This window comes from Macrobrachium rosenbergii, chromosome 12, assembly GCF_040412425.1.
Source record: "Macrobrachium rosenbergii isolate ZJJX-2024 chromosome 12, ASM4041242v1, whole genome shotgun sequence".
In the NCBI taxonomy this organism is placed as follows: domain Eukaryota; kingdom Metazoa; phylum Arthropoda; class Malacostraca; order Decapoda; family Palaemonidae; genus Macrobrachium; species Macrobrachium rosenbergii.
Window position 1 is genome coordinate 100,277,220 of NC_089752.1, and position 16,172 is coordinate 100,293,391.

Genomic DNA, 16,172 nt, shown 5'->3' on the forward strand with positions numbered 1-16,172 from the left:
ACCTATCTAGCGGCCCCAAATTAGCCAGAGTTATTGGCTCCTTCTGCTTGAACAGCAGGCAAGAAAGTCAGTTCTAATGCTGTCCACTGTTCTATCCCAGACAGGAGGAGGAAAAGTTGTCTATGTATATGCCTTTCTGAGCCATGACTGTAATGTGTGGATTTTTAAAATTTAGTTTACTTTGAAGACTGTTCATGTAGCATTGCATGGTAAATAGTACAAGAACTGCAGACTTTACCTATCCATGGTTGAAACAATTCTACATTTTCCTATCTGCCTGTTTGAGGGTTAGCGCTTTGCTGCCACTACAATTATGGTATACAGGCTGCATTAGTAGAGCCCTTGTTGTATGGGTGTGGCACTGATGCAGATATACAGTAGATGTTTTTAATTCCCTTCTCCAATCCTTTGCATTGCAAAGACCAGCTCTTGCAAGACCCCATACTGGGTCCCTGAATAAAGTTCTCTGACCCCAGTCATGTCAGTTAAGTAGTCCTAATGCAATTGCAACTCATATAGTCCAAAAGGTGGCCTTTTTGACTGCTTTGGCATCCCAGCTTTCTTAGATGTGGACAACATTTCATCATGCACACACGTAGCTGTCACTGATGTCTCCTAGTGCGTCATTTCTGGCAAAGAATGAGGGCCCTTTGAAGAAAAAATCCCTTATTCTTCTATGGGAACTTAGAATTACAGATGAGGCATTATGCTTCTTGATACTTGATGAGTATTGTTTTCTTCAGTAGCAAAGAAAATAGCTTCCTCCAAAAATTCCAATAAATGTTGATTTAAATAGGGAAGAAGAGGGGGAACAATGTGAATGTTTCAAGGCAAGTGAGCTCATTGGAGACAATTCATGAAGTCTGTGAACTGTCCTAGAAAGCATAGGCTTGGTATGCTGGGACAGATGGTGTAAGCTAGACAATTCATTGTTAGAAGAGTAGCGGACCATGTGATCCAAGCTGAGTAAGCTGTACATAGAACAGATAGTTGAGCATGGAAAAACAAACTTACCTGTGTAGGACCTCACTGTTGTACCTCTTCATAAAACATTTGGCGACCTCTCTGGCTTGATGTGTTTTTCCTTGCATGCAGAAGTGGAGTTTCTGGAGGTTTGTGCGTGTTTTGCTCCGCTGCTTTGGACCTCTGAAGTGAGATGATTATCTTGGCGATAATTGTTCAGAAGCCTTTTTTTTTTTTTTTTTACAGCATGAGCTGCTAGAAGAGTTGTTAAAATCTGACCAGTGTTAGTTACACTGTATGGGAAAAAATAGTCATGTAACAACTATTGCATATGCTATTAGTTTAAATTAAATAAAATCTAATGTAGCCATACACCTCTAGTCATTAAGACGTTATTGAATTTTGAAACAAAGGATTTATTTAAAAAATTGTTTCTGTTTTTTCCTAGGCGAGATGATCTTATTGTTGGAGCTCCTTTCTATTACACACCTAAGTCAAGTGGAGCAGTATATGTGTATATGAATAATGATGGCGGCTTCAAAGAAAATCATCCATTCACAAAAATTGAAGGTTGGTAATGAATTGTTTCCTTTTACTATATTTAAATGTTTTTCATTCCAGTTATATGCTGAATTTAGTCATTTAAAATTGTGAATATTTAACGAGAAGTTCATACTTTTGGAATGTTATGTGATATTACTATTATGGGTGACTCAAGTTTTAAATCCAACTTAGAATGAGTGATATTTGGATGCCATTTTAAGACCTGTGATAATGGAAGCATCCATCTCAGTGTTGCATGTTACCCTTCCTCTTTTGTTCAGGTACCTCTGTAGAGCTTCTCTTGGGCAAAGTTTTTTCATTCTTTTCACAGACATATTCATCACCCATATCAGGACCTAGAATGATGTTGATACAATTGTTAATTTATTTATTTTATAATGATGGCTGCAGGCAAATAAGCAACATGTATTGCATACATAATTTACACCCACTCCTCACGCAGTGATTAGCCTGTGTAATGACATTTCACATAATGACTACAGTATAGTAAAAAACCTACAGTAATGACTTGCATTTGTGTGCATGTGGCAGGCTCAGGTTCAGGGTTGTGAATTTGTTGTTGCAGCAACACCTTTATTCATTTCTGTATATAGCATTGTAATTTTTTTCTTGTCAGTATTGTCTTCATTAAATAAAAATTATCCAATTAATTCTGTTTTTTTGTGTTGTTGGTGCTTGTTTCATTTAAAATACTGTATTTAACTTCTTCAGGCACAGTACTCTGTACAAGGATAAAAACAAATGAAACATGTCACTGTGTAAATTTTTACAAAAAAACAATTAGAAATTGCTCTTTTGATAACAGCACTGGTGCAGATAAATGGTCTAATATTTGTTCTTTAATTTTAATTTTTTTTTTTTTTTGATAAGATTTTATCAAGGCTCACAAATATAGTAAATGCTGAGGTGAGAGTGTAAACAATGAAAGGTTGTATTTCAAATGTTTTGTTTCTCCTGCATTCTGGTTGTAGATGCATTGTTTACATCCAGAAAACTTCAGTTTCCTTGGACCTGGTAGCATTCATGTTAATAAAATACACTAAGTAGAATATAGATACACCAGTTATTCATTTTTAATTAAGAACCTCTTTAATGTTATTCTTATGGAACAAACAAGTTATCTTTTCAACGTATTGTAAGCATATTTTCCCCTTGTACACAAACATATTGGAAATTAACATTTTTTTTATATAATGCATGTGAAGCAGAGGAATTAATTACATAAGGGATCTAAGTATTTAATAGGAAATCAAACTTGAGAGTTATTAAATTATAGTTGTGAACCAAGCAACGCCATTTTACATATGTCAGTGCCTGCAGGCAGCAGCTCCCCAGACACGCAATGGAAGAACATTTACTTTACAGCACCTGTGGTTGTTATACTGGTAGTTAAGTTAGGGAGCAGAGGCCCTGAGCGTGCTCACTGTGAGGAGGTGATATATGGTGAGCATGTTTGGTGCACTGCTCCAAGTGTAGTTAGCAGCAACAGAGATTCCGTGTTGATGGCAAATCCTTGTCTGAAATTTTCGGAGGTGACACAGACATTCTTGCACTCATAACTTTATGTTATTAAGCTTTTTGTAGAGATATAATTGCTTATTATTCTAACTTTTTTTAACCTATTTATTTTCTTAGCATGTATATATATGTTTTCTTAATTTTCTAGTTTAAAAAAAATTTTATTTTTAGTTTACCATAAGTAATAAATAACTAATGAAAAGAATAAGCGTAAATATTGAAAGCTGAGTGAAATTAATATTTTTAAAGTATCCATCCTTTTGTATCATGTCATCTCACCATCTCTTCATATGCTGAATGACTTAAGGGTCCAAAAGCTTGGGTTGGCCCCAGTTTCATACATCCATCCATTGATCTTCTGACTCCACAAAAGGGATCCTGGTGACTGGATTTTCCACTCTCTGTATAAAGTTGTCCCTTTAATTTCAGGAGGATCAGGGGTACCAGTACCTCACAAATAAGTCTTGACTTCCCCAGACCTTCAGTTCTCATATTGTACAGTGTATTTTGGGCTATAAATCCTACTGATAAGTAACATAAACAGTTCATTACAGTATTTACCAAATTTGATGCAGTGCAGTACCTAACAATACATAATACAGTATACAGTATTAGAGTATATTACCTGTCGACCTAACCGCCCAGTTCTCCTCGCTGCTGGGAGAAGGGAGCTGGGGATTGGTATGATACACGTACACATCGATCGAGGCTACGGCCTACCCCAACGCCAAATCTAAGTCCTTCGAAAAGAAGGCATCGTGCTTACCCCATATGAAAAATGGGAAAAAGCACGTTAAAACGAAGAAGATATTAGAGTATATTACCAATACTGTATAGGGTAAGAGAGAGCATGAGAAAATTCATGTACTGTAATAATACTATGACGCTACAGTATGCTACAGTTTATTTTTTATACCATATGTTAATTACTAACTTCATAAAACAATATTAGTTGAAAAAACATTACTGTAATCTTAAAATGCCACTGACCTTTTGTATATCCTTTTGTAAGGATATGCTAATACATACCCATTTCCACCTAAGTTTTAGACAATGGCTTGATGATATTGAATGACAATGATATTGAAATGATGATGCAACACAAACATGGTAATGCAGTTCATATTGTGCATTTATTACACTTACGCAGGAAGACAGACTCATACACCAGACCAATGTCTTATTAAAAACTGTACAGCATTATAATCATTGATTCCATAAGTGGAGATGGATCATCAGGATCTTCATCATCTTTCTCAGTGCTTTCCATATGAAGAGGGGTGGGAGGAGGGAGAGAAGTGGCTGGTCTTGGTGCTTTCTGATGATTAGGGTGGTAGGAGAGGCTGTGATTCTGGGTTTGACCCTTTGGAAAATACATTGTAATTTAATTTTTTTGTCTCTTCTTTGCCTTAAAAATTTAAACTAGTTTTTTTTGGCACTTTCTTTTTCTTCTTCTGGTTTAGCATCTGTTTGGGTTAGCTCCATGAGTTAGGATGGTATAAGTTGAATGTTGAATTTCCCTAAGATCCATATCTTGTAACCCTTCCCATCTTTTTTTGCCATAGTTCTGAGTTTTTCATTATTTCTTTGATACACTGTGTGATAAATCCATTAGAAGACTTTTTACAGCATCAGTAGTTGCATAGTTTCCACATCCTCACGACCTTTTCTTTAGTGAGATTATCTTCCACAACCTAAATAATTCCCTACATAGAATATTGATTGTAATGGGCCTTAAATGCCATTACCTCCTGATGCCGAGTCGGATGGGAGATCTTGTGCTGGTGGCAGTGTCTCTTACTTTCATTACAAAATCTCAATCCCCAAGGATTTTCACATCTTGAGCTTTAGGTAAATCCTCTTTTTCTGAAGATTCAATTGCAAATTATGTGCTTCAGTATTCCACAAGACTGGATTTGAGCTTGCTCAGGTGTCAATGAACTTGGCCTCATTTGCTGGGGGCTGTTTAAGACTTCAAGACTATGCTTCAGATTTCAGTGTGTCCTTTCTGGTGGTGGTCGTATGCAACAATTCTGGTGGTTATCCGTCTCTTTGTAGCTAAATAAAAATAATCTGTCCTCTTCAGAACAGTCAGATCTTCTTGTAACCTTGTTTGTGGAGATTTGAACAAACCTACACTGATGGCACTCTTTGTGAATTCTTCCCTTGCTATCCCCCTTCACATCCTCTATTGTTGGCACTAGACATGTTTTGGGGGGATGATAAGGAGACATTCAGTAGTTGGATTGTATGGAGCTAGTAGGCTGAGGAATTTAGTTTTGTCTTCATCCTTTCCTGGCCACCTGGGTAATATTTGGCTGTCCATTTTAATAGTGGGTACTATACCAAGTAGCCCTCCATAACAATATACAGTACTCCATGGTTGAGAAAGTACAACATTTCTAAGGGTGTACCTCATTTGGTGGGGTTTGGAGATGTTGGAACCCCAGGTATGCTTCAGGTAATCAGAGCACTTATAGTATGAGATCTTACATGGCTGATAGGGACTTTATGCATTGTTTTATATTTTACCAGAGATATTTTACCAGTCTAAAAGGTTCCAGTGTGCTTCTCAACTCCTAATTAGTAAAAAGATCCCCTGATTTCCTAACCAAGTTGCTTATCTGATTACCCTTATTTACATTAGCTTATTTACTGCCGGAAGGCCTTCCCACCCAAATAGCTACTTAAGTATGCAGACTGATGATGTGCGGTTAAGTGAATGAGATTTTCTAAACTAAAATCTATTTTTTAATACAAGTGTATATAATAAAAGTGTCCACCTCCCAAACCTGCACTTCTTGCAGTAAGTGTGGACAACACAGAGCTGGGAACGATTTAACTACCACTATTACCAACAGAGGTGCTGCCTGGAGGGATGCTTAACCAAATGAGAATATTTTTTTCTGCTTCCTTTTGTGTGTTATGGGAGCTACTTATTGCAGGATTAGATGTGTAAACTGATGTGTTCATATTAGAAAATAAATTTTAGTTTGAAAAATCTTTTATTCATTCATACAAGTTATGATATTTTATATGGCTTTTATAGTATCAGACACATCTTGTCCACTGTTTATTATTATTATTTCAAAACATTTGTAAGTTTAAGCTTTTGCCATTCTAGCTTTACCAATCAGTTTCTTAATTCTAGGTGATATTTTTTTTTTAACCATAATTAACTTTAAATATATATTGTTGTACCATTGCTTCTATCACATCTGGACTGTGGATCTGTATCTTTAAGCCTAGTCTGGGGTAACCAAGGATAGCCCAGTTTAGTGTACTTACTATGGGTTCTTATTCAGCTGCATAGATTCTTTCTCATATACACAAACCATATAGTCTAACTCTCTTTTTTTATTCATATGCCTTATCTGTGAACTCTAGTTCTGGCATCAGTGATGCTACAATATCATTGTTCACTTTTGTATCCCATTTCCTTAAATTGACATGGCTCTCTTACATTTAGGTATTTTCCAGTGATACACAAATGCATTAGGCAAACAGACACAAAATGAACCCGAAATATCACATACTGTAGTATTGTTGTTAGAATGCCAAGAATGCAAGAGTACAGATAAGGTGAATGTCCTGATCATACTTTGACTGACTGCTTTGTTCTCAATATAGAGGAGTGCTTATCTCCGCGTTCCACACCCTGGTTAAAGCTTAGGCTTCCCTCAGTGTCACGTGCATGTATCTTTGTTGTCTCTGAAATGGGATTAAAATAAATTCATTAAAATTTATTCTAAAACGATGTTGAAGATCGTAAAAAAATCTTGAATTTTAGAAAAGAAAGAAGGCAAGAGAGTTTAGAAATTTTAGAAAAGAAAGGAGGCAAGAGAGTTTAGAACAATCTGAATGGGTTAAATAATTAATAAAATGCATTGAAGTTTTAAGAAATTATTAAACAAATTTTGGAGCGAGAGAGTTTAGAATGGTTATTGTGATAAAACTGACGTTGACAAATTCATATTGTAAGGCTTATTAAACTGAAATGTTTGGTGGTCAGTAAAATAGGTGGTAAGATGTAGAACAAAAATGTTAATCTATGTCTCATGAATAGTTCCTCTTTTATTTATGAAACTTTTTGTAATATAAGATGAAGATGGTAAACTGCAACTCCCTTGGGAGAATCAGGTCAGTAGTAACCAGGTAAAGTCAGGCCAAGAAATGGTTTAAGTTTGTAGGTTGTCCTTCCTGTTTTGAAACCAGAATGTACAGTCTTTATAATTTTTTGAAAATTTGTGCCAAAAGTTTTACTGGTGTTTCATTAATATCTGTGGTCTGAAGAAGTAAAATAAAGGTTTCAATACTGTTTTTTGCTGTACAGTAGTGTATGTGTATTGTACTCTGCAATGTTTCCAGATTTTTTCCTTCTAAATTTAATTTTCTTTCGAACTAGGTGCTGCAGGAGAAAGTCGATTTGGATTTTCTATGACTTCACTTGGAGATCTGAATCGTGATGGCTTTAATGATGTTGCCATTGGGGCCCCATATGAAGGTCGTGGTGCCATCTACATATATTTAGGGACACGTGATGGTCTTATGAAGGCGCCTTCTCAGGTGAGTCAATCTTGTGAGTTTTTGTAGTATGGAATGTATCTAGTTTTTTAAATAATTTATGTGCTTCCATGCAATGTTTCTCATAATTCTATTTTTTCTCCACCCTTGAATAAAGTTATTGCAATGATGTGTTTTTCAGCAGTGACAAGATGTGCTTGTAGCATTTTTACCTTCCTCAGTGGTATTGTGTTAAAAATGAATATACAGAGTATGCTGCATTTTAAATAATGATGTAACCCCTTTGCAAAACTGAATAAGTAATTGTGCTTAATGTGCTAGTTGTAATTTGTTTTAATTTCTCCCTTACAGGAATTATTTTCCTCTAACACCAAACAAAAATATTACTGAATCATATGTTTGGGGTCACTTTACTTTATTGAAAATTACCTATTATAAAGTGAAACTCTGGTTTAATGGATATTCTCTCACTGAGCTACATTTTCCTGCCCATGTTTTTCTGATACATCTGTTACTTATAAGGTTCTTTAGCCATTATTTGTGAGGGTCTTTACAACCTGTAATAACAAACTTATTACTTCCTTTTAAGGGGAGCGTTTGAAAAAACAGTTTTTTATTAATAACTCTGGTTTTTTTGCATGAATCAGTTTGAAATTTTGGGCATTGGGTAGTTTATGTATAGCGAAAAGGTAAGTATTCATATTTTCCTTCTCGCCCCCCCCCCAATCGCTGGTACCCGCGCTTCCCCAAAATTATTTTAAAAACTCAGCCATAACTATTGCAACCTAAGAGCTGAAATTTATGTGGTAGACAGGTATTATAGATTAGAATAAAATAATAGAGTGTTTTTTCAATTTTTTTTTTTACAAATATTTTTCGATTTTTGAAAAATCTTGGATCGATTTCGTGGAAAAATAAATTCCAAAAATATTTTTGGGACAAAATAAAAAAACTCTCTATAGTTTTGTAAACAATTTATTTAGCTTTCATTTGCTTTTTGTTTCATTGAGATAGGTGAATTCATTACGTCTGAGTTTCCATTTGAAGGTCGATAACTTTAGTTTTGAGATATCGGCCTCCAAAGTTTTATGATGACATTTTTTGCTTGTCTGTCCATTAGTTGCTTGTTGTCTCACACTATGACAAATTTGATATGTTATATCATATTGGTGTTATGTGTGATTATTATTTTTTGTATATTGAATTATATTTTATATATTTAGGCTCTTGGTCCCCTTCTTTCCTCTCTCTTGGAAAGAGTATTATCCCACATTGTGGGGGGTGTCAAGAGTTGCTCACACTCCTCTCTGTGGCCAGGTTAAATTTTCTTGGTCTCGGCATGGTTTCTTCTGAACAAAGAAGTATTGCAAAGCCAAGAGAAATACAAAAAATTGACTTGCAAAGTAATATAAGTGCACTGAATGAAAAGTGTGTCAAAACACAGGCGAGTTTGGGCAGCGTGATGTCTTGCTTCGTCGAGAGCTGAGCTGCCACTGATCACCCAAGTGGGTACGGTACACTCCTCCACCCAACAGAGCCTTTACGCACTTGCGTAGGATATAGTTGCCATATACCACATTTAGATATTCTTCTTTGATAGCTAAATTGAAATTACTACCGATATACTGAAGTTATCATTACATTATACGAAAAATGTAATTTTCTCAGTCATGGTAGGGTTACGGTTTTGGCTTATAACTCCAAAACTATTGTGAATTTTTTAATTCTGAGAATATAGTCAAGAGGTGTAAGAGTCCGTATGTGAAATATCAGGAAAAATTTGGATTCTTCGATTTTTTGTCAAATGCTCCCCTTAATGCAAATGTAGTTACAGTGTATAAAGCAAAATTTACCTTTTGAACAATTCGCACCCTTGGCTACTTGAACAGACTCTGGTTAGGCAGTGAACATGCCTCTAGTGGCCACTTCAAGAGTAATCTTTGGTACTGGGTAAGTTTATTTTTGTTGACCTACAACAAATGAAATATACCATATACACTCCTGTATGATCTTGTCTCACATATCATGCTACCCTTAAAATTTTGTTCCCAAAATTATTCTATCGCAATGAACATAACCAGCCGAATCGAGAAACAGCTGTTTTGCAATTTTCAGGGATTTTAGTTTAACATATGTTAATTTACAGATACTTGTTTTACATTTGTTTTCTGTACAAAAGCAAAAATAATAATTCCAGTAATAATCTGTTTCTTTTATTAACTAACATGTGAGTCTCATAATTATTTCAGTAGTAGGCCTCAATAAGCTGATTTTGAGATTGTAAGCATTAGTGTAGCCTACGGGCATGCATATGGAAGATGATCAATTTTTGTATATTACAACGATGATATAACATGATAATAATAGTGTAAATGGATTCAGTAAGTAAAATATCAGTTTCATTACCATTATTTTAAATACAACTGTAATAGTCTATTTGAGTTATGCAAATGGATATTGAAAGTTTAACACCCAGCCAAGGCCAATAATTCACACATACACTGTTTCCTGTGTATGGTAATACAGTATGGTAAGATCCGATAAGAATGCTTTTGTATAAAAATATATTAATGATAATAAAACAATAGTAGACTGTGGGTAAACGCAGGAAGGCTACCTATCTACCGAATTGTGTCATTTTATGAAAGGGAAAAGAAGGGGGTTTGCTTTTTTTCAAAGTGCATTTTTACAGTATATTTTGTTACAGATGTGGGGGAAAATAATTGTCTTTTGCATAAAGTGTTGTGTTTAAAGTGTGATGGTTGCTGTTTATAAGCATATCTAATATTAATATGTAGTTATGCAGGGGTGACATGGTAGGGTAAGTAAGCATGCAGAGTTGCTGTTTTGCATCCTTAGAGTTTATTTTTAAAACTTGCCCTTGTCTAGATTTTGCCCCCTCTCCTATCCAACAGGGCATTGGTTCTATTAATCTGGATAATTGAGAGATTTCTTATATTTTATATACAGGCAGTCCCCAGTTTACGATGGGGGTTCCGTTTTTACACTGCGTCGTAAACCAAAAAATCGTTGAAAATCATCAAAATCCTAAGAAAACCTTACTTTTAATGTTTTGGGTGTATTGAAAACGATGTAAACTGCATTTTTATTGAGTTTTTCATTAAAAAAACCTCCAAATTTTTATTATTCTGCCGTGTTGGAGCCATATTTCTTCCGTTGGATCAGTGTACAACTCGTCGTAACCCTGGAACATGTGTTGTAAACCGGCAAATAATTTCTGATGAATATATTTGAAAAGCCTTGGGCATCGTGTAGCCTTGGGCGCTGGGGACCGCGTATAAAATATATACCCTTTGTAAACCATATACTATATATGTATAAATATATATATATATATATATATATATATATATATATATATATATATATATATATATATATATATATATATATATATATATATATATATATATATATACACATACACATACAGGCAGTCCCTGGTTTATGACGGGTCCAGCTTACAACATTCCAAGGTTACAATGCTTTTCAAATATATTCATCAGAAATTATTTCCCGGTTTACAGCGCACGTTCCGGGGTTACGACACGTGTACGCCGATCCTAGAGAAGAAATATGGCTTCAAAACAGCAGAATAAAAAAAATTTGGAGGTTTTTTTATGAAAAACTCAATAAAAATGCAATTTACGTCATTTTCAATACACACAAAGCATTAATAGTAAGGTTTTCTTAGGATTTTTGACGATTTTCAACAATTTTTCAGTTTACAACGATTTTCGGTTTACAACGCTGTAAAAACGGGAAGCCCCATCGTAAAACCGGGACTGCCTGTATATATATATATATATATATATATATATATATATATATATATATTATATATATATATATATATATATATATATATATATATATATATATATATACATGTTTGTGTGTGCCCAAACAAGCATACACACTAGTAGCACCTTGATGGACAGTTGGGGAATCGAGCCTCCTGATAAGCAACAAAATCTTTTAAGTAATGAACACCCAGTAGTATGACCTACATGATAGCAGAGAGCTGGTGTGGCAAATGTGAAATATTACTATTCCATTGTATGTTTTGAGGATGGTATTGCAGACAGTTAAATGCATTAATGAGTGCAACAATGCATGCAGGCATAATAAAATATAAAAAAGTACTGTACTGCATGGCATGTGGTTGTGTATGTACAGTTATCTGCTGATTTTGTGCACATCAAGTGGCTACCATTTTGCACTTAAAGTTTAGTATCCACTGTACTTTAAAAATCAGGTGAATATTATATTCAGATCTTCAGGCATGGCATATTCAACAATCTTACTTATTTGGTATGGTATTTAAAAATTTACAAAATCCTTTCACTGTTCGAAATACATAATATGCCTGTTTTCCTTGAACTTAAGCTAATGTATATCTTTATTGAGTAAAAGAACTCTGTATGTTTTTATTGAAGACATTGTAATAATTGATAGTACAGAGTAATTCATAGTTTTGTGTACTTAAAAGGGAGGAATTCTGGTTACTTAGAAATTCATTGTTAGTTTACCTTGATATGTTGTTGAATAAAATGTTTTAAGAATCTATCAGTTAATAATAAGGACAAAAAATGCAGATGAAAACAAGTGAATATGTTGAGAAGAAATTGGACTGTAAACTCGTGGTGTGGTGGTAACTGAAAATGTATTGGTCTTACGCCCATGATGAAAATCCTCTCTAGGGTATGAGGACCATGGTATCCAAGACAGTGTTTGTTGGTTACTGACACAAATTTCAAGTACCTGTGATTGGTATTGTAGAAAAATTGGTCAGCTTGCCATGACAGTGAATAATAGTATAACTTTGCGGGCAAAGGCATTCCCTCTTGTAGTGTGGATACTCGCCAAATAGAACAGCTCAAGACGTCTTTCCTCCATTGAATGGCTTTAGCATGCCATTCTAGGAACTTTACATAGGCGAAATAAATTTAATTTGCAGAGAAAAAAAATAAAAAAATTTGTGAGCTGTGCTGGGAAGTCATATTGATAGGATATGTGTTATACAATTAAAAGAAGAGGAACCAACTTTATTTAAGGCTACCATTGAGTTGTGTGTTTATAAAGTCACGATTAAAAGGAAAGCTAATGTATTCATTTTTTCAGGTAATACATGCTGAAGATATGCCAGGCATACCTTATGATGCATTTGGATATGCACTTAGTGGTGGAATGGATATGGATGGGAATGGGTATCCAGATCTGCTGACTTCTTCATTTTGCAGTGATCGTGTTCTACTTATTAGAGCTAGGCCTGTTATTGATATTTATACTGAAGTTCGATCAAAGAATCTTGAGAATATCGATCCTACAAAGAAGGGATGCACAGAGGATATAAGTGCAGAAGAAACATGGTAAGTTCACATTATATAAATACCTTGGCAGCAAAACTCACTCTTTCTTTTAGTACTAAACAGTACAGTGCAATTTACTGTCAGGCTATTATCTTTCATCATGTTTTACAGGAATTTGACAATATAATTGCTTATGATTTTAAAATTTTCATATATTTGATAATGATTTCATTTCTGTTTTTTCAGCTTTTCTTTTGATGCTTGTTTTAAAATGGATAATGACGCAGGGACAAGAACAGGCCTAAAGCTCAAGTACACCATTGAAGAAATATCAGACCGTCCTATTGCAAGGGTACGCTTTGATAATAGCAGAAGTGATCAGCCTAGTATTGTATACAGAGATATTAATCTACGACCAGAAGACATGGGAGTCTTAGATTGTCACAGGGAAATTGTTTACCTCTTGGTATGTATCTTTTTTTTTTCACTAATAATTACTGCTTTATATATTTGGAACATTTTTTTATTTTGTATGTGCTGACTAAATGTGGGAATATCAAAGCCTCACTTATGAGCTTACATTCAGATGCACATAAAGTTTTGGGAAAAACATTTGAAATAGTTCCTAAGTTTCATTTTACTCTGCCTTCCTCATATAAGCCTTTTCAAGTACGATACAGTGCATAATCATTACATTTTTATTAACATGTAAACATTTCCAGCTTTGGAAATTCTTTCAGGATTGCTGGAGGAAGTAGGCAAGAAATTATGATTTATTAGAGAATTCTCATATTTTCCTTGCATATTGCCATTGTTCACTAACATTGTTATTGACTGCCAGATAAAATTTGGTCCATTCCTCAGATGAAATTCTGCTAGGTAGTTAAGAAATCTAAGGATAATGGACAAATTCATCAACATGATCATCATAATCATTGTTATTAGGTCAGGTTTTCTCTTTATGCACCTAAACTTTGGATAAGTTCCCAGTATTTTCTTCAACCTGAATTCTTATATGGCTGGAGACCTCAATTTTATTAATTTCCATAATTTTCTGGCCCTTCCTACTTAATTGCTTCCTGCCACTTCCATATTTCTTCCTTCTCTAACTTATTGCTCTTCTTCCGTGTTCATCAGATGTCCAAACCATCTCTATCATTGAGATTTCCATCTGTTTTAGAGGGTCTGAACACCATGTATCTCCGGTGCTTCTTTAGTAACAGTGCACTCCAGTCATTAATCTCAGCATATGGTACTAGTTACTTTTTTATAATTTAATCTGTACTCTTATGAATGCTCTTGTTTCCACTATACAGAGCCCAACAGATCTTACACACAAGTTTATGTCCAATTTATAGATATTGTATATTTACCATTGGTTCAGCAATCTCTTGACTTTATCCAGGTTACTACTACTATTTTTTCACTGTCCTCTCTGTTTAGGCCTCTCAGTCCTGTATGCCATCAAGGTAGCATAAATTGTTCCACCTACTTAGTCTACCTCTGTAATATAAGAAAACCCTTATTTCTTGACTTTATTAGAGGTGATGGATACCAAAATACCTTACTCCATGTAAACTTTGCTGTCTTCAGCACCTCCTTTGACAGAGTTACATTTGATCCATAGTATTGCATTCATTCCTATGCAGTGCCCACAGCAGCTTAAAAGCCAATCTTCAAACAAAACATTCTCTATAGTTGCCTTTCTGACTACCATAATTTTGGTTTTATGTTATATTATTTTCAGACCTCTCCACTCTATTATGTAATCTTTTTAAATACCTTCACATTTTTTAAGATATATCTTTTTGCACATTTCTGAAGACCTATATCTTTTTCATCCTGATAATACCAGGTTGTTTGCAAATAGCAGCCACTGTCTGCTCTCTAGCTCCGGTAGTAAGGTATATAGAGCTATCAATAGCTTAATGAATCTTTCTGGTATTCTTTGCCTGATTGATGCTCTTCTAATTTTTTTTTTTATGCTCTTGTGAAATGATTTCTGAAGATCTGAAAATATATGATGTATTGTTATTGTATGATGCATTGTTATTGTCTTCCTTTTTGCATAGTACTATACTTCTCATGTAGATACAGTACTTCAACATAAAATCCTCCCCACTGCTGAGTTTTATGGCACAAAACCAAATTGACAATTGTCCATTTTAACAATTTTCTCTACCTTTTCCTGGGCACCTTCTTCCAGTAGTTTTACAATATGTTTTCTGCCTTTTTCTTTATATATACCACTGTTGTAGTACAGTACTATTCTTCCATTCTTCTTGTAGTATTTCCTCTTGCATATCATCAAGCTCACTCCCCAACTGCTTTCAGCACACTGTATTATTCTTGATGGTGTCAAAACCTTACAGTTTTCATAATTTTAAGAGTTTTACATTTTTGGGTTTCACATTCTCTGTTGTTCCCTTTGTTAGATCAGCATTCTTCCTGTTCACATTATTTCAGTAGATGCTCAAAGGATGACCTACTTTGACCCATTATTTTTATCTCTTAATTTAATTTATCCAAGCCATCTTTGATGTACAGTACCTGGACCTTTTTATATCTTTTCTGTCTTGCCTCATCCCTTTCCTGTTTTAGACAGTAAGCAGAAATGACAGGATTTCGTGGTGTACTGGGAATTTCAATTACTTTTTAATAGGCTAATCAGACCCTCATGCAAACCATTAAAAATGCTGAATGGTTTATGTGAGCGTAATTTTTCAGGCTTTGGATGTAAAATGCCTTGTTATGTCACAGTTTGACTTACACTGTAAGGGAAAGTTCCTTGTAATGTTGATCTAGCAGATCATCAAATCAGCAAGGCATGTTTGTTAGTTGTTATTATTATCATAAAAAAATATGTTTTTGCTAAAATTTCATGCTGTTAATTATTTTAGTTTAAAGTCCAAACCTATTACTGTATAGCAAAATTTTAATTGCCCTAAGGTCCAGATTTTTGTAAAGTTTTGGAATAACATGGCTGTCTGTAGATATAACACCCTTTTGTCCTAGTAAAGTTATTAACAATTATAAAATTAATATATAGGTAGTAAAGTAGATTTTCACTGAAACTTCATTTTTTTAATATTTAATTAATGAGAGAGAGAGATTGCAGTCTGTAAGACAAAACACTATTTTTGTTTATTTATATCCATGTGGGGTACAAAAGTGATGAAGAAATTAATATAAAAGTAATATTGTAGGCTTTCATTTGAAAATAGCAAAAGAAAAGTACATAAGAAAGAGATCAAAAGTTAGGGGATGCAT

General features: G+C 34.4%; 1 protein-coding gene across 1 annotated transcript in view; it reads left to right on the plus strand.

Moving 5' to 3' along the window:
* LOC136843791 (uncharacterized) overlaps nt 1-16,172 on the plus strand; it is a 225,775-nt gene that overhangs the window by 165,414 nt on the left and 44,189 nt on the right. Inside the window, 4 exon segments of the mRNA XM_067112518.1 lie at nt 1,412-1,533; nt 7,451-7,611; nt 12,715-12,962; nt 13,149-13,368. Of these exon segments, the coding sequence (XP_066968619.1) occupies nt 1,412-1,533; nt 7,451-7,611; nt 12,715-12,962; nt 13,149-13,368 (751 nt within the window).